At 36.2% G+C, this 20,051-nt stretch overlaps 1 protein-coding gene across 3 annotated transcripts in view; it reads left to right on the top strand.

Annotated features, from left to right (window-relative positions):
* INTS8 (integrator complex subunit 8) overlaps positions 1-20,051 on the top strand; it is a 66,336-nt gene that overhangs the window by 16,508 nt on the left and 29,777 nt on the right. For all 3 annotated transcript variants that reach the window (XM_008508614.2, XM_008508615.2, XM_070631758.1), the window contains exons 8-14: positions 1,254-1,409; positions 3,427-3,527; positions 3,981-4,122; positions 8,923-8,993; positions 9,373-9,548; positions 11,082-11,215; positions 12,433-12,543. In XM_008508614.2, the coding sequence (XP_008506836.2) occupies positions 1,254-1,409; positions 3,427-3,527; positions 3,981-4,122; positions 8,923-8,993; positions 9,373-9,548; positions 11,082-11,215; positions 12,433-12,543 (891 nt within the window). The remainder of the gene's footprint in view (positions 1-1,253; positions 1,410-3,426; positions 3,528-3,980; positions 4,123-8,922; positions 8,994-9,372; positions 9,549-11,081; positions 11,216-12,432; positions 12,544-20,051) is intronic.

Consider the following 20,051-nt stretch of genomic DNA (forward strand, 5'->3'; position numbering starts at 1 on the left):
AAACCAAATTGCTTTCCAGGTACTTTTCTCTCAGGGTGCTCCAATCAGCAGGGAGTTTTCTTTTTGAATTGCTAATATGATGGGTGAAATATAGTATCTTTAAAAAATTTGCATTTCCTTGATTCCGAGTAAGGGTAAACTTCTTCATGTGCTTATTATTTACATTTTTCTTTCTGCGATTCAGACAACTGAATTTTAAAGTGTATTGCTAGGTTTTTGTGTCCCTGGTGCCTAGAAAAATTCCCACTTCAATTTCTCCTTTCCTCACGAGAGAAATTGATTAAATGTGCTGGAGATTTATTTTAAATGTTTTCTAGATCCGTTGGGAATCCCCATATTACTTTATCCAGGGAACTGATCAGTCTTCTAATTTCATGGCATTTCAGATATAGTAATTTAAAACTTTAATTTTTTTTTTTTTTTCAAGGCAAGATGTTTAAAGATTTTATTTTTTTTTCCTTCTTCTCCCCAAAGACCCCCGGTACATAGTTGTATATTCTTCGTTGTGGGTCCTTCTAGTTGTGGCATGTGGGACGCTGCCTCAGCGTGGGTTAATGAGCAGTGCCATGTCTGCGCCCAGGATTCGAACCAACGAAACACTGGGCCGCCTGCAGCAGAGCGTGTGAACTTAACCACTCGGCCACGGGGCCAGCCCCTAAAACTTCAATTTTTTAAAAAAAATTCTTCTGTTTTGGTAGAAACATTCCCATTCTTTCCATTTGAGTGAAGATTGAGTTTTCTTTGCTCTCTCCCTTTAAATATCTGCCAAGTGTATGTATTTTTCAGTATTTTAAGCTTGTTTTTAACGGTGTTCACTCTTTGTGACTCAGTGTATTAATTGTCATATCTTAGAGTGATAATGTCTGCCTTTTGTATGATGGCCTGAAAACTCTAAACCAGGAGTCAGCAAACTTTTTTTTATAAAGGGCCAGATAGTATTTTAGGCTTTGTGGGTGATATGGAGTTTCTATTGCATATTCTCATTTGTTGTCTTCTTAGTTTTTTTTAGCTTTACAGCCCTAAGAATTGTTCTTAGCTCAAGGGCTGTACGGCAGACCAGCCACAGCCTGGATTTGGCCCATGAGCAATAGTTTGCTGACTCCTGTTCTAAACCTTTAATCTTTTTGTTATGTTTCCTCCAGCCCTGAATTTTCCATTAGTGTTTTCTTGGGCTGTTAAAATGCACTGTGTGTGCGCTAGACTATTGTTTCTATTACATTGATGGATAACGGTATATACCTCTTACTTTACAGATAGGTTCATTATCTCTTCATTGTACCATAGATGAGAAGCGGTTAGCTGGCTATTGTCAAGCATGTAATGTTCTTGTACCTTCTTCTGATAGTACCTCTCAACAGTTGACTCCATATAGTCAAGTCCATATTTGTTTGAGATCTGGCAACTATCAGGTAAGATGTATGATGGGCTTGCAATAGTATAGTTGAAAAGCTTTGGAAGCCAGAAGAACTGAGTTCAAATCCTGGCACCACCAGTTGTGTCATTTGGGGGAAGTCAAACTGTCAGATTGGCCAATAAAATAGTGGTAATAATGAGCCCATTTCATAGGCTTCTTATGAGAACCAAGTGAGAAGTTACAGTTTATAAACTCTTAAGGCAAAGCACTATGTAACTGTTCATTTCTTATCATTGATATTATCCTTTCTTGAAGGTACAGTTTGTCCATTTTAAGTAAATTTTGTAAGAAACTCTGTAAGCACAGCTTTCAACTTTTAAAATTATAAGTAGAGAATTTTTAGTTTTATGGAGCCTGCAAGTGTTCCGATTTGAAAGTGTGGCCTTGTCGCCCACCCTTGCTGGCCACTGCCAGTATTGAGGCTGAGGAGAAAGTGAGCAGAGCGGTTTTGGTAGTTTTGGATGGTCTGTTACAGTGCCCACTTTGCCACTGAGCCTGGTCGTCATCTTAGTTTGACTCATGAAGAGGGCTTGAATGAGTCTGTTGAGATTTTTATTGTCCCCTCTGGGTATACATCTTTAGTTTTTCATTGAAATCACTGGTAATTAGGATTTGTACTTTTAAAATCTTTATTGGAAACTTTCAGTGTAGAAAGTGAACAGTGCCTTCATGTTATTCAAGATGGGACTCATGACATAATAAAGCTCTACTCTGCCTTTACTCTTGTCTCCAGATGGGCTTCTAGCCCAGTTCATTCTTCTCAACTAGAGTTAATTTTTTTCATAGAAAGTAGAAGAAGGGAGGTAGCACTTCCTCCCCATACCTCTGGCCCTTTTTTCAAATTCTTTTTTTGCCCTAGGAAAGAAAATTAGGCTTCCTTGAGGATGGATTACAGATGCAAACGAATGTATTAAAGACTAGAGATCTTTCAGTTATACATCCCTATGTCTTGTGGAGGGTGGGCATCATTTTTCGTAAGATGTAGAATCTTTAAGAAGCTCACCAGAGTGGTAAGACCTGTGCAAACACGACCTTAGAAATCTTACTCATAGGTCGACGCATGTTACTGTGCATATAATAAAGTGCAAGAATGTGTGAGTCAGGAATTAGTGTAATGGGTAGGTAGGAAGAGGAAAATAGCGATTTTGTTGGAACTCTGAAATTTATCACTTCGGTTATGCAGGATTATCTTAGAAATCGTATTCAACTTTTTATTTGAATAGGGTTCTCTTTCTGTGAACTCTGTATTTGGTGCTGAACAAGCACTTGTCGAACAGCTGTAACAAATGTGTCTTCTCCCATCTGGGGAGTGGCTCTCTTGCCCTGTGCAGCCCTGCCTTGCTTCTGTTGCTACGGAGGTGAAACAGTGGTGAAACAAAGCTCTTTAGTTTTGAAACCACTTTGATCAGTACTTTTGTGGTAGCAGCTGATGAGCTTTAACTGTCTCCAGGAATCCTGTTCCCCGTCTCCCCGTGCTGTCACCCCTCTCTCCTCCTCTTCCGTTGCTTGAGAAAGCTGAGAAGTCTGTTTGTAATAATGTTCTGTGTATTTTCTGTGATTCACTAAATAATATCTTTTAAACCATTTAAATTTGTTAGAATAGTTTCTTAGTGTATGTTTTTTTCCAGCTGAACTATTTTAAAGTGTTATATTTGTCATATTTTAAAAAGTTGCTTGTATTAACCTGTGTTTAAAGTGGATGAGAAAATATTTTCAAACTTCTTTCTAATAACATGGCTGACTTGCCTCTTATTGATTGATTCTTCCCTTCCCTTTCATTTTTAGTCCATGATCTTCAATTTAAAGAAAGGTGGGGTTATTTAATTTTAAAATTTTGGAAAGAGAAGATTTTCCTAGTAAGATATTTTTATGATTTTCTTCAACTTGTATTTTCCATTATACAAAGACTTTTTAAAAACAATTTTTAATTTTCTGTTTTTTGGAAAAGACTTTTTAAAAATAAACTTCACCCTGATTTTTGAAATGGATGCAATTTCATGCCTGTCTTCCAGGAAGTTATAAAGATTTTCATTGAAGATAACTTAACCTTCAGTTTACCTGTCCAGTTCCGGCAGTCAGTACTAAGAGAACTCTTCCAGAAAGCTCAACAGGGGTAAGTAAGTAAATTGAAGAATTTCTTTTTGATTTTTGAGTAAAAGAGCAAGTATGCATTTTGGGTTTATCAAAAACACACCTCCAAATGACCTAATAAGTCTGTGACACAGTCCTGTCACTTTTGTTAGGACATGGGAAATTGACATAGCCGGAGGAGCCAGCATACCCGTCATCTGATCCGTTTTAAAAGTGCATGGGGAAAAAGAATTCTACACAGCAGAATTCGAGTCTGTTACCTAATCTGTAACTACATTGTCCCTTGATAAATTCAAAACCTTTCTGTTCTGCCTTTTTTATCCCTGACTTGAGTATTTACTGGTGTGCCTAAATATCCTAAAATATTACCTATCGAGAGTAAATGGCTCATTCTTGTGAATTTACTTTTGTAATATATACCTTTCTTTTATTAAAAAAAAAAATATATTAGTGGATCTACTTTTGTGTTCTACAGAAGTGAAGCTCTAGATGAAATCTGTTTTAAAGTCTGTGCCTGTAACACAGTCCGTGATATATTGGAAGGCAGAACAATTAGTGTTCAGTTTAACCAGCTATTTCTCACACCTAATAAAGAGAAAATCGACTTTCTTCTTGAGGTGAGACATTTTCTCTCCTTCTGATTGGTAGTTTTGGTTTAAGCTTACCAATGACCTCTTAGTTGCCGCCTCCAGTGCCCTTTTTCCTGTCTCTGTCTGTCTGACCTCCTGGCTGGTCGTTGATGCTGCTGACGGGCTGTGCTCTCCACCTTGTCCTCTGCTAGAGCGCTTTTCTAGCTCTCCGAGTTCCTTCTCACACCCTCACTTGGATTCTCCTTGGTCTTTCGTTGACCTCTCTTTTACTTTCCCTTTAATGTATTTGTTTACAAAAGTTTTATCCTTGGTGCACTCATCTTCTCGTATCATTTTTATTCTCATTCAAAGCTTCAGTCATCTGTTCAGTCACCTCTTTACTTAAAACTCCCCAATCCTGCCTCTGGCCTCTCATGTGAGCACCAGAATATGCTTCTACTGGATGTTTCTGCCTCTTTCTCGAACGATCTTAATGCAGTAGACTTTGAGAGAAGTACATAAAGCACAGTTAATACCACTTAGTTCCAGAAATATAACATTGCTAACGGTCTAGAAGTCCTTCTTGTGCTCTTTCTCAAACCCTCTCTCCCTTCCCTGAGGAAACTGCTGTCCTGCCTTTTGTGATAATCTTTTCCTTGCTTTTCTTTACAGTTGTATCACCTTTGTATGCACCCTGAGAGAGTATTCTTTAATTCGCCTCTTGTGAACTTCATGTAAATGAAATCATACAAAATACATTCATTTTCTTTCACTAAACATATTTGAGGGATATCTTTTCAAGTTATTGCCTACAGATAGAGTTTTTTTTCCATTGATGTGTAGGGTGTTATTACGTGACCATATATGTATAACGTGACCACATATATATAATATACGTGACCATGTCACAATTCATCCATTCTTATCATAGACATTTGCATTGTTTACAGTTTATGGCTATTGTGCTGCTTGGAACGTAACTGTACATATATAGTGATGCACACATGTACCATTTGTCTATGTTATGTACCTAGAGAAAGTGTATCTGCAGTATTACTTCATAATATCAAAGTGTTTGTGCTGCCAGCATGTGTGAGAGTTCTCATTGGTTAATCCTTGCCAGCCCTTGGTATTTTCAGATTTGCCTGTCAGATCATTGTATAGTGGTATCTCATTGAGGTTTTAATTTCCATTTACCTGTTACTGAGGAATTCACAACTTTTCATTTACTTTTTGCTCATATCGATTTCGTCTTTTGAGGTACCTGTTGCTAGTGGTATGCCTTGGTTTTCTGTTGGGTTGTCAATGTTTGTTTTTTTTTCACAGGAGTTTTTTTGTAGGAGATCTTTATATATTCTGTCCTTTACCAATTTTAAATATTGCAGGTATCTTCTCTGAGTTTGACTTCTCTTTTAACTTTCTTTTTAGTGTTTTTAAAACTGTTAATTTTAATATAATAAAATTTATCAATCTTTTCCATAAAGGAAAAGATTAGTGATTTCTGTCTTGTTTAAGAAAGATTTTCCTATCCTGAGATCATGATGATAGTTTTATATTTTATCTTCCAAAAGCTTTATAGGTTAGCCTTCCTTTCACATTTGGGTCTTTAATCCATCTACAATTGATTTTTGTGTATCACATGAAGTAGGGGGTCTCATGTCACTTCTTTTCCTCTCTATGACTGTCCATTTCTTCCAGTACCATTTATTGAAAGATCCATCTTTATCTGCCAATCATCACTGCTACCTCTGTTGCACGCCAAGTGTCCATCCTTCTCGGGGCCTGTTTCTGGGACTCTATTCTGTACCACTTTTCTATTTGTCCTTACGTCAGTATCCCTGTGTCTTGATATCATCTAGAGCACTAACCTTGCTTTTCAAAGTTGTATTGGTTATGCTTGTCCTTTGCACCATCTTATAAACACACAGATAAGCCCAGTGGATTTTTGTTTGGCATTACATGACATTTAAAAACTAATTTGAGAAGAATTAGTATCTTTACAATATTGAGTCTTCTAATCCCTGAATTGGTACAGCTCTTGATTGATTTAGGCATTCTTTAATGTCCCTCAGAGCTTTATAATTTTTCCATAGAAGTTTTTATTTTCTATATGCACTTGAAAATAGATTATGCATTGGTATAGAGGAACACTTGAACTTTGTATAATGATTTTGTTTTCAGCTACTTTGCTAAACTCTTAACAATTCTGTTAGTTCATCTGTAAGTTCATTTGTTTTTCTAAATGGTCTTCATCTATAAATAATGCATTTTGGTATTTTCCTTCTCTAACCTTTTCATTTTTATTTCTTTTTCCTTGTTCTTTTTGTGCTGACAGTGACCTCTCCCGTACAGTGTTCAGTAGAAGGGGCTGCTGGGCTTCTTGGTCTCATTCTCAGTCTCAGAGGAAAAGCCTGTACTGTTTCACCATAGTTAGAGTGATGTTTATTGTAGGGTTTTCTTGTAGCCACTCTTGATCTGATTAAGGAAGTTTCCATGTATCCTTAGTTCACTAAGGGCTCTTTTTTTTTAAATCATGAATGATTTTCAGATTTTATTGATTACTTTTTTATACTATGATGAGCACATAATTTAATTTGTCTCTTCTAATCTGTTAATGTGGTGAAGTATATTAATTAATTTTTAAATGTTAAACCAGCTTCACTTGTCTGGATAAACACAATAGGTTGTGATCTTTTTTCCTTTTACTTGCAATGTAATTGACATATAACGTTGTATTAGTTTATGTGTCTTTCATGATCTTTTTTTAATATACGTTACTGGATTTGGTTTGCTGGTATTTTAAGATTTTTTACATTCATGTGTGAGATTGATGCATCTATTTTTTTCTTTTTTGTATCAAGGTCTTGCTTGCATCATAAATAAATTGGGGTCTGTATCACTTTTCTTGCCTGGAAAAGTTTGTATAAAAATGGACTCATTGCTTCTTTCAGTGTTTGCTGGAATTTACCCATGAAGTATTTGGGCCTGGAGATTTTTTTTGTGGGAAGACTTTTGGTATTAATTCAATTTCATCATGATTTTAGAGTTATTCTTTTTTGTTGATTAGTTTTAAGAAACTTTCTAAGAATTTGTCCACTTCATCTAAATTTTTAAGTTTGTTAGTATTAAAGCTTTTTATTTTTTAGTGCTTATAGCATCTCTAAAGATGTCCTCTATTTCCTGGTTTTAATTTTTTAAAAAATGAAGTGAATTCACATAACATACCTGTTACGTTGCTTATCGGAAGTTAACACTTGTTCTATGACATATATACAGTGCATCTCTATTTGAATAAATAATTTATTATGAAAGGACATGCAAGAATTACTTATAAGATCTTATGTATGGCAGCAAACTTAATATTTATTTGTACAGTGGAGCAAAATTATTATAATGTAAATATATTATACATACTCCAAGATGCTCAGATGTCATATATACTAATAGAGTAACCTGTTCCTCTGAGCATAGTACTTTTAAAATTCTGTTTCTGAGCAGGTAATTGGTAATTTAAAAATGGTAATTTTAAAATACTGTTACTCTTTTTTATCTTTTAATAACAGCTTCATTGAGGTATAATTCACATAGCATGCAGTTCACTAATTTAAAGTGATTTTTGTTTGTTCATAGAGTTGTTGCAGTCATCACCTCAGTCGGTTTTAGAACATTTTCATTCCTTCATCCCCTGCAACAAACCCTTTTGTCCATTAGCAATCATCCCCCATTTTCCCTTAATCCCCTCAACCCCAGGCAACTACTCATCTATTTGTTGTCTATAGATTTGCCTATTCTAGACATTTCATATAAATGAAATCATAAAATATGTGGTCCTCTGTAACTGGCTTCTTTTCACGGTTCATCCATGTGACAGCATGTATTAGTACTCCAGTCTTTTTTTTTTTTTTTTTTTGGTGAGGAAGATTGGCCCAGAGCTAACATCCGTGCCAGTCTTCCTCTATTTTTTGTATGAGATGCCACCACAGCATGACTTGATGAGCAGTGCTTAGGTCTGCACCCAGGATCCGAACCCACAAACCTAATCGCCACGTCACTGGGCTGGCCTCAGTACTTCATTCCTTTTTGTGACTGAATAATGTTCCATCAAATGGGTATACTATTGAGTATCTGTTTTGTGTGTACGTTCATCAGTTGATGGACTTTAGGATTGTTTTGACTTTTTGGCTATTATGAATAATGATGCCATAAACATTCTGTAATTCTTTTCATCAACATAGTTGAGATTATTTGACAATTTCTTGAGGTTAGGGACTTTTATATTAATTATGTTTTGTTTTGACTTCTTGTAAGTAATGTGAAGGAAGGAATCCTAATTTAGTGAATAAACACAGAATAAATGGTATGAGAATATTATTTGTAGATAACTAATATATCCATAACTAGTTTCTGTTACTGTTTTCATTGTTTGTTTTTTAAACCTTGGTTACCTTCTTAACCATTGGTTCCGTATACTTTAGCTATTATTGATCATTCTTTTCAACTATCTGAGATGTATCTTCTCAGTTTTCTAACAGGAGCTACTGATTCTTAAAGTTTATCACCCCATATAATCTGGCAACACGCTTTATAAATTCTGGGAGAGCTCTTTAGTATTCTGAATAGATTATTCTTTACTACATATAAATACCTACAATTATTGATATGGTCACCTTCCGCTCCCCAGAATGCATTCTTATTCTTTGGTCTCATCTCTTAAATTACTTAACCAAATCTGTGATTGATATATGTTGAAAAAGGAAAATTCAGTTGTTTTTGAATCTAAACTTTTCAAATGGTAGTATATATTTTTTAAAGTACCCATATTCAGTTAAAAATTACTCATATTCTTAGGTATGTTCAAGATCAATAAATTTAGAAAAAGCTTCAGATTCTTTGAAAGGAAACATGGCTGCTTTTCTAAAGTAAGTGCCTTTTTTTTTTCTTAACTGTGAACTTAGTCTTGTGAGAAAAGTATCTCTTACTGCTTTTTGGATTTGTCACGCATATTTTATAACCAGGCTGTAACTGGTACTTGAGAACAGTTATGATTAAATTTAGATTTGTGCAGCCACATAAAACTTAAGATTATATCAGTTACTCTTTTTGTATGTTGTGACATTGGTTCTTATTTAAAATTGTGATGTCAAAGAGAAATTTTTAAATCTATTTCAAAATATCATTGTGTAATTTATGAAATGGTGGCTTTTTGAATGTTTTATTAATAAAAATTGGTTGATACGCTTGTTTTCCCTAAAGTAAATTATACACATTTTTGTTTCACAATATTTCTTACTGATCTAGGAATGTGTGTCTGGGGTTGGAAGATCTACAGTATGTTTTCATGATTTCTTCACATGAGCTTTTCATTACATTGTTGAAAGATGAAGAACAGAAACTACTTATTGACCAGATGAGGAAGAGATGCCCTAGAGTAAATCTGTGCATTAAACCTGTGACCTCATTTTATGATATCCCAGGTTAGTTCTCTAGTCTGCTGGCTAAAATGTTGGCGCATTTTACTCCTCTGTTATATTTGCTCCCCAGTCTATTTGATGATACCGTCTGTTTGTTGTAGTTTATACTTATTTGGTAATTAATAGAAATTTACCTGTCTTCAGTAGTCATGTTTTTGTCAAGCAGTTAAGTGCTGTGACTCTGCTAACTCCACGGTTAATGGAGATGGAGGCCCGGCGACATGAAAGATTGTAGCTGGGGAAATGGACCAAGGCAGCTTTGCTGCTATGTTCTTGAAGGTGAAAAATAAGGGGAGGGGGAGGGGAGTGGTAAAGAATGCTGAGAACAGAAGAAAGGCACAGGCTTTCATGCATTTCAGCCTCTATCACTGTGATGCTGTCTGCTGGCTAAGCATTAAAGCTTTGGCAACATTGCCATTTTTGCCCTGTTTGATGGTTTTCGTACATCTTTGCTCTTTTTAAATGTAAGTAGAAAATACAGCACTCGTTAATAAGAAACATAAGCTTCAAACCATAAGTTGGTTTAAGAAAAAAGCAAAATTTCTTAGCTGCTTTAATCCTCACTAGATTTAAACTGGTTGACTGTCCAGTTGTAAAGGAAGACAGTAACAAAAACACATAAAATGCTGGAAATGCATCATTTGAAAACTATATCTGAAAGCTGAGTTGTGATTAGGGATTTTAATCATTTCTTAGTTCTCTGCTAAGGCAGTACCTACTCTTCTGCCTTCAAAAAAATATGCGTTCTTAATGTTTATTACTCAAAATTAACATTTTATACTTGCTTTGGTTAACACGTTACATCAGGCTGGCCCCATGGCCAAATGGTTAAAGTTCCACATGCTCTACTTCAGCGGCCTGGGTTCATGGGTTTGGATCCTAGGAGTAGGCCTGCATCACTCGCCAGCCATGCAAAATACCTACAAAATAGAAAAGATTGGTGCAGATCTTAGCTCAGGGCTAATCTTCCTCAGCAAAAAAAAAAAAAAAAAAAAAAGGAGCCTGTCTATATAAGTTAAATTTTTCGATATGTCCCACATAGTTCTTTCTGTGAACCAGTTATTGACTTTTCTTTGTTTATATTTTCATTGTGTATTTATTAAATGCAGATATAATACACATTGTTAGATTTTCTATATGATAAAGTTAACACATCGTTTACAGTTATGTTGAATCACTTCTCAAGATAAAAGCTTCTTTTAGATATTTAGAAATATACACATTTATCTCAAATTATCATTCTCATAGGATTGTGTACACCTTTGAATTAAATCATTATTTGCTTATTTTTTTTTCCCCTGCTTTTTCCTTCCCAAATACCCCCAGTACATCGTTGTATATTTGAGTTGTGGATCCTTCTACTTGTGGCATTGGGACGCCGTCTTAACATGACCTAATGAGTGGTGCCATGTCCACGCCCAGGATCCGAACCCTGGGCTGCTGGAGTGGAATGCACAAACTTAACCATGCGGCCATAGGGTCGGCCCCCCTGAATTAAATCATTATTGAAATAGAAATCCCTTCTTCCTTTCTTAGCCTCAGCAAGTGTCAACATTGGCCAATTGGAGCATCAGTTGATATTATCAGTGGATCCCTGGAGGATTCGACAGATTTTAATTGAATTACATGGTATGACTTCAGAGCGCCAGTTCTGGACAGTGTCTAATAAGGTAAAAAACCCCCTGTCAGGAACAGATAAGAAAATTACCCTTATTTCTGCTGTAATTTAATAGAAGAGTTTTTCCCTGACCTTTTTGAGAATAAAGACTGTTTTTGTCAGCAATTTTAGAATCTTCTCATGACAGTAATTGCACTTTGAACATTCATTGACAGAGAAAATACACAGTGCCAAAAAAGATTGTATTAAATCAGTAACCTCTAAAAATAAGTTTATATTCTATTTATTTTCGCAGCATCTACATACATTTTAAATATAATTGTAAGTATATGTATAAGGCATATTGATGCAGTCTGTAGCTAGTACTTGCTATGTGCTTATGGAGTATTTTTGCTTTTGTTTTTTAATACTCTCTTGAAGTCTAAAGCCTACAGCTTGGAACCAATTCATTAAAACTTCTCTATAGGACATTTTTGGCTTTAGATAGTCTTTTAAAAAAGCTCAGCTAATGTTATTTACCTGTTTCTGAGGTTATCTGTTTAAAAGCTTTCCTACATGGAAAGAGCAAATGAAAATAGCTTTTAAAACACCATTTCAGTGGAATGTAGCTAGAGATACAAAAGAAATGGCCCACAGATCCAGAGAAATTAAAGTAATATGGCAGTGCTTCTAACTAACTGCGTATTCATCCTCTACTGAAAATGTAGTAAGAAGTTAGCCAGAAATTCATGTGTATTTATGGGATGTGAACATGCAAGTGCAGTGAAATGAAAAATTGCTCTGAACGTTAGTTGGGCTTTTTTAGTATTGATATTGTTATTACTGTTCATTTTTATGCATGAGGAAGTATAACATAATAGTTAAGAGAAGGAGTTCTAAAACTGAGTTTGAATCCTAGCTCCATACTCACTAGTTGTATAATCTTGGGCTAGTTAATGTCTGTGTGCCTCAGTTTTCTCATCTGTAAAATGGGGAGAATTGTACCTACTTCACAGTGATGTTGTGAGGATCACGTATAAACTCCTAGGTTTTTTTCCTCTCGTTTTTTTCAGAAGTCAACTTCAGAAAGTTCCAATCCAGTTAGTTAGTTATTAGTGGTTCATTATAGTGGATGTTTTATTTTGATTAGCATTTCATTGTGGCTGTCATTTTCCTTTCTCTTTAAAAATGACCTTTCAGTGATTTTTTAATGTGATTGAAGATTATTGAACGATTCTTACCTAGATTTGGCTTTCTCTGTGTGTATTTATATATTTTTATTTCTTCTAGTGGGAAGTACCTTCTGTCTATAGTGGTGTTATCCTGGGAATTAAAGACAGTTTAACAAGAGATTTGGTTTACATTCTCATGGCCAAAGGTTTACACTGCAGTACTGTTAAGGTGAGTAAATGTGTACATCACCTGCTGGTTAAGAATGTACTTTATTAATTTGAGCATGAAAGCCAGGAATCAGAATGTTATATTTTCTTTTTTTTTTTTTAATTGAGTTCATATTAGTTTACTTCGTTGTGAAATTTCAGTTGTACATATTTCTTGTCTGTCACCACGTAAGTGCTCCTCTTCACCCCCTGTGCCCACCCCCCAACCCCATTCCCCTGGTAAGCACTGAACTGTTTTCTTAGTCCATGTGTTTGTTTATATTCCACATATGAGTGAAATCATATGGTGTTTGTCTTTCTCTGTCTGGCTTATTTCATTTAGCATAATTCCCTCCAGGTCCATCCATGTTGTTGCAGATGGGATGATTTCGTCTTTTTTTATGGCTGAGTAGTATTCCTGTGTGTGTGTGTGTGTACACACACACATATACCACATCTTCTTTATCCAATCATTGATAGGTGGGCACTTAGGTTGCTTCCATGTCTTGGCTATTGTGAATAGTGCTGCAGTGAACATAGGGGTGCATGTATTACTTTGGATTATTGATTTCAAATTGTTTGGTTACGCACCCAGTAGTGGGGTAGCTGGGTGTTATGGTATTTCTATTTTTAGCTTTTTGAGGAATCTCCGTACTGTTTTCCATAGTGGCTGCATCAGTTTGCATTCCCACCAGCACTGTATGAGGGTTCCCTTCTCTCCACACCCTCTCCAACATTGGTTATTTTTAGTCTTAGTGATTATAGCTGTTTTAACGGATTAAGGTGCTATCTTAGTGTTGTTTTGATTTGCATTTCCCTGATGGTTAGTGATGTTGAACATCTTTTCATGTGTTTATTGGCCATCTGTATATCTTCTTTGGAAAAATGTGTGTTCATATCCTCTGCCCATTTTTTGATTGGGCTGTTTGTTTTTTTGTTTAGTTGTGTGAGTTCCTTATGTATTATGGAGATTAACCCCTTGTCAGTTATATGATTTGCAAATATTTTCTCCCAATTGGTGGGTTGTCTTTTTATTTTCATCCTAATTTCTTTTGCTTTGCCAGGAGCTCTTTATTCTGATGATGTCCCACTTGTTTATTTTTTCTTTTGTTTCCTTTGTCTGAGAAGACATGGTATTCAAAAAGATCCTTTTAAGCTCGATGTCCAGGAGTGTACTACCTCTATTATCTTCCACGATTTTTATGGTTTCAGGACGTATCTTCAAGTCTTTGATCCATTTTGAGTTTATTTTTGCATGATGTGAGATAATGGTCTCCTTTCATTCTTTTGCACGTGGTTGTCCAGATTTCCCAACACCGTTTATTGAAGAGAGTTATCTTTTCTCCATTGTATGTTCTTGGCACCTTCATCCAAGAGTAGCTCTCTGTAGAGGTGCGGTATTTCTCAGCTTGCTGTTCTGTTCCATTGATCTGTGTGTATGTTTTTTTACCAGTACCATGCTGTTTTGATTACTGTGGCTTTGTGTAGTACATTTTGAAGTCAGGGATTGTGATACCTCCAGCTTTGTTCTTTCTTCTCAGGATTGCTTTACCAATTTTGAGTCTTTGGTTGCCCCATATGAATTTTAGGATTCTTTGTTCTATTTCCATGAAGAATGTCATTGGGATTCTGATTGGGATTGCATGGAATCTGTAGATTGCTTTGGGTAGTATGGACATTTTAACTATGTTTATTCTTTCAGTCCATGTGCATGGAATCTCTTTCCATCTCTTTATGTCATCATCCATTTCTTTCAATAATGTCTTATAGTTTTCATTGTGTAAGTCCTTCACCTCTTTGGTTAAATTTATTCATAGATATTTTATTCTTTTTGTTGTGATTGTAAATAGAATTTATTCTTGAGTTCTGTTTCTGTAAGTTTGTTATTAGAGTATAGAAATGCAACTGATTTTTGTAAGGTGATTTTGTACCCCGCAACTTTACTGTAGTTGTGGCTTATTCCTAATGGTTTTCTGATGGATTCTTTGGGGTTTTCTACATATAAGATCATGTTGTCTGCAAACACTGAGAGTTTCACTTCTTCACTCCCTATTTGGATTCCTTTTATTCCTTTCTCTTGCCTAATTGCTCTGGCCAAAACCTCCAGTACTGTGTTGAATGAGTGGTGATAAGGGGCATCCTTGTCTTGTTCCTGTTCTCAGAGGGATGGCACTCAGTTTTTCCCCACTGAGTATGATGTTGGCTGTGGGTTTTTCATATATGGCCTTTATTATGTTGAGGTACTTTCCTTCTATCCCCATTTTGTTAAGAGTTTTTATCATAAATGGCTGTTGGATCTTGTCACATGCTTTCTCTGCATCTTTTGAGATGATCATGTGGTTTTTATTCCTCACTTTGTTAATGTGGTGTATCACATTGATTGATTTGCGGATGTTGAACCATCCCTGTGTCCCTGGTATAAATCCCACGTGATCATGATGTGTGATCCCTTTGATGTATTGGTGTATTCAGTTTGCCAGTATTTTGTTGAGGAGTTTTGCATCTATGTTTATCAGCGATATTGACCTGTAACTTTCCTTTTTTGTGTTGTCCTTGTCAGGCTTTGGTATCAGAGTGATGTTGGCCTCGTAGAATGTGTTAGGAAGCATTCCATCTTCCATAATTTTTTGGAATAGCTTGAAAAAGATAGATATTAAATCCTCACTGAAAGTTTGGTAGAATTCTCCAGGGAAGCCATCTGGTCCTGGGGTTTTATTCTTTGGGTTGCTATCGATTGCTGTTTCAATCTCTTTCCTTGTGATTGGTCTGCTCAGATTGTCTGTTTCTTCTTGACTCAGCTTTGGGAGGTTGTATGAGTCTAAGATTAGTGTATCCATTTCCTGTAGATTGTCCATTTTGTTGGCATATAGCTTTCATAGTATTCTCTTATAACCTTTTGTGTTTCTGTGGTATCCATTGTTAATTTCTCCTCTCTCATTTCTAATTTTGTTTATCTGAGCTTTCTCTTTTTTTTCTTTGTAAGTCTGGCTAGGGGTTTGTCAGTTTTATTTATCTTCTCAACAGACCAGCTCTTTGTTTCACTGATCCTTTCTACTGCCTTTTTGGTTTCAATTACATTTATTTCTCCTCTGATTTGTATTATTTCTCTCATTCTGCTGACTTTGGGCTTTGTTTGTTCTGCTTTTTCTCATTCAGTTAGGTGTAGGTGTAGTTTGGGATTGCTTATTTGGGATTTTTCTTGTTTGTTAACGTGAGCCTGTGTTGTGATGAATTTCCCTATTAATACGGCTTTTGCTGCATCTCATATGAGTTGGTATGGTATGTTTTCATTTTCATTTGTCTCCAGATGTTTTTTGATTTCTCCTTTAATTTCTTCAATGATCCATTGGTTGTTCAGTATCATGTTGTTTAGTCTCCACATCTTTGTCCCGTTTTCAGCTTTTTTCTTGTAATTAATTTCTAGCTTCATAGCATTGTGATGGAGAAGATGCTTGTTATTATTTCAGTCTTCTTAGATTTATTGAGGCTTGCCTTGTTTCCCAACATATGGTCTATCCTTGAGAATGTTCTGTGCACACTTCAGAAGAATGTGTATTCTGCTGTTTTTGGATGGAGTGTTCTATATATGTCTGTTAAGTCCAACTGGTCTAGCTTTTCATTTAATTCCACTATTTCCTTGTTGATTTTCTCTCTGGATGATCTATCCATTGATGCGAGTAGAGTGTTGAGGTCCCCTACTATTATTGTGTTGTTATTAATATCTTCTTTTAGGTATGTTAATAGTTGCTTTATGTACTTTGGTGCTCCCCTCTTGGGTGCATAGGTATTTATAAGTGTTATGTCTTCTTGGTAGAGTGTCCATTTGATCATTGTATACTGCCCCTCTTTGTCTCTCTTTACCTGTCTTATCTTGAGGTCTACTCTAAGTATTGCGACTCCTGCCTTCTTTTGTTTGCCACTAATTGGAGTATTGTCTTCCATCCCATCACTCTGAGCCTGTGTTTATCGTTGGAGATGAGATGTGTTTCCTGGAGGAAGCATATTGTTGTGTCCTGTTCTTTAATCCATTTTACCACCTGTGCCTTTTTATTGGAAAATTCAGTCCGTTTACATTTGGGGTGAGTGATTATTGATATATGAGGGCTTAATGCTGCCATTTTAACACTCGTTTTCTGCTTCTCCTGCATTTCCTTTGTTTCTCATCCTGTGTATTTTGGTCTACCAGTTGAGTTATGTAGTTTTTTATGTTGTGTTTCTTTGTTTTCTCTTTATTATTTGTGTCTCTCTTCTGCTTTTTTGTTTAGTGGTTACCATGAGGTTTGTATTCAAAATCTTGTGGATAAGATAATACATTTTCTGATGGCCTCTTTATTTCCTTAGGTTAAGCTGATTTAGTCTCTTTCCTCTTCCCCTCCTAAGTTGTTTTTCTCAGGTCTTATTCCATCTTGTTTTGTGAGTTTTTGGTTAAAATGACAAGATTATCTTTGTTTTTGGTGTTTTCCTTGGCTTTATCTTTAATGCTGTACTTGAGTATTTGCTAACCTTTTCTGATGTATAGCTACAATTTTCTGATTTTTGTCTACCTGTTTATCTCCTTACTCTGTGCTTTGTAATCGCTTTCTCCTTTTTTTTTTTTTTTTTTTTTAAAGGTAGGGCCTTCTTGAGGATTTTTTATGGGGAGGGTGGTGTCTCATGGCTATGAACTCCCTTAGCTTTTGTTTATCTGGGAAAGTTATTATTTCTCCATCATATCTGAAGGATATTTTCACTGGATACAGTATTCTTGGCTGAAAGTTTTTGTCCTTCAGAGATTTGAATATGTCATTCCGGTCTCTCCTATCCTCTAACGTTTCTCCAGAGAAATCTGCTGAAAGCCAGATAGGGGTTCCTTTGTAGGTTATTTTCTTCTGCCTTGCTGCCCTTAGTATTTTTTCTTTCTCATTGCCTTTTCCAGTTTCACTACTATATGCCTTTCAGTAGGTCTTTTTACATTGACTTATTTAGGAGATCTGGTAGCCTCTTCCATATGGATTTCCGTCTCCTACCCCAGGTTTGGGAATTTCTCTGCTATTATTTCTTTGAACAAGCTTTCTGCTGCATTTTACTCTTCTCCTTCTTGAATACCTATAATTCTTATGTTGCAATTCCTAATTGAGTTAGATATTTCTCAGAGACTTTCTTCATTTCTTTTTAGTCTTAGTTCTCTCTCCTCCTCTATCTGGAGCATTTCAATGTGTCTATCCTCGATTATGCTGATTTACTCCTCTATGATGTCTGCTCGAGCAGTCACGGAATCCATGTTCTGTTTTATCTCATCCATTGTGTCTTTCATTACCAATATATTTTATTGGTTCTTCTTTATAGTTTTAATCTCTTTTGTGAAGTAGCTCCTGAACTCATTGAATTGTTTCTCTACATTCTCTTTTAATTTGTTGAGTTTTTTGATGAGAGTTATTTTGAATTATCTGTCATTTAGATTACATATTTCTTTGTCCTCAGGACTGATATCTGGGTACTTGTCATTTTCTCTCGGGTCTGGAGATTTAATGTAATTTTTGATACTGCTAGAGGATGTGGCTCTGTTTTGCGCATCGTGGTAATATTTGGCCACAGTTACTGCCTGTCACCATGGGATGGAGGTCAAGAGTCACATATTCTGAACCCTCTGGGTTTCCACAAGATCCCAGGCACTGGAGGTGGGGGTGGGGGGTTCTTTCTTCTGCATGCTCTTGGGGTTTTCTCGTTCTGTGCTTGCTATCTGCTGTCCTGGGTGTTGGCTTGATGAGGTCACCACCCACAATATCTTTCGCCCCATAGAAGGCCTCTCTCTAGGCTGTGAGGGCACTTGGTGATCTTCGACATTCCCAGGAACAAACGTCCCCTCCCCCCTTTCTTGGAGGCTGCCTGTGGTCCCAGATGGCAGACTTTTGGGGAGGGAGTGAAGGTTTCTCTTACCCCTTCCACCTCCTCCAAGTGGGGCCCCATCCTCTCTGTCCTCCATCGTATGGCTGCGTGGGTCTCTCAGACGTCTTTTGTGTTATGTTTGGATGTCCTCTGTTGGTGTGTGGATGTTTCTTTCATTGTATGGTGGAGGAGAGAGATCGCTGGGGGAACTCACTCCTCCATGAAGCTGCTATCTCTCTCCAGAATGTTATGTTTTCTTGATCTTAAAATCGTAATCATGGCCTAGTGGTTAAATTTGGTGTGCTCTGCTTTGGTGGCCCAGGTTCCGTTCCCAGGGGTGAACCTACACCACTCGTCGGCAGCCATGCTGTGGTGGCGACCCACATACAAAATAGAGGAAGAGTTTCACAGATGTTAGCTCAGGGTGAATCTTCCTCAGCAAAAAAACCCCCAAAAAATCATAATCATAGGCCTAAAAGGGTATTTGCAAAGGTGTTTTAGTTTGTTCTTTTTCCTGTACCAAAATGGCCTTTGACATATAGATACTGCTCTAGCCATTTTTAAAAATCTAGAGAACTTGAAAAATTACTTGTATCCTCTAGGATTTAGTTAGTGAAGAATGTGTTCCAAGGTATAAAAACAAAACAAAATCCCTTGAAAATTACTTCTGTAGTTGATTTTGCTTCAGGAGTTTGCAGTCTGCTTGAGAAGTTGAGATGTAAGTGAAATGTCAAATGATATAAGAGAGTGTAATTGCACAACTAATAATTCTACAGGGAGGTTAAAGATAGCACTTAGCAGGCAGAAATCCTAAGGTGTTTAAATAGTTTAGCTAGGTAAAGAGGATGTTACCATGAGGAAAAGCTCAAAGGTAAGAAACAGGATGGTATACAACGATACTGGAAGCAGTATGCCAGCGTTGGAGTATCATTTGTTATGTGAGGTGAAAAAGGTGATGAGGTGAGGTGGGGTGGTAAGACCAAGCCTGTAAACACAGCTGTGAGCTTTGTTAAGGTGGCTGGTTTTCTAGACCAGCAGCCTTCTTACTAGAAGTCCAAGAAGTGGATATAGTTTTAAGGGAAGCAGTTCTCAGCTTTTCTCCTCCTGTTTGTACTTTTTCCTAAAATTGATGTACCTGAAAACACCCTTACAGTTGACGTGTCATGTTGTTTCTCCATTGCCATTCCATTGTCTTTTCACATTTATCCTTCCCAGCTTATTTTAAAAAGAGGAAGGAGGAGCCTTACTTTAGCTTTATAGTAAGTTTCAAAACCAAATGCTGTTAAGTCCTCTAATTTTGTTGTACTTCAAAATCATTTTGGTTATTCTAGGTCCTTTGCTTTTTCATATAAATTTTAGAATCAGCTTTTTAATGTCTATAAAAAAGCCTGGTGGAATTTTGATTAAGATTGCAGTGTTTAGGGAAGAACTGATATCTTAATATTCAGTCTTTCAATCCATGAACATAGTGTATCTATTTATTTATGTCTCTAATTTATCTCATTAATGTTTTGTAATTTTCAGCGTACAAATCTTACATGTATTTTGTTAGATTTATCTCTAAAGGCATGTATGTTTTAAAATAGAAACAAAATTTAATTATTCAGGAAGTCAGTATTTGCTCTTCGCTTTAGCTTTTGCTAAAAAAATTATACTTCTCAACTT

This window comes from Equus przewalskii, chromosome 8, assembly GCF_037783145.1.
Source record: "Equus przewalskii isolate Varuska chromosome 8, EquPr2, whole genome shotgun sequence".
In the NCBI taxonomy this organism is placed as follows: domain Eukaryota; kingdom Metazoa; phylum Chordata; class Mammalia; order Perissodactyla; family Equidae; genus Equus; species Equus przewalskii.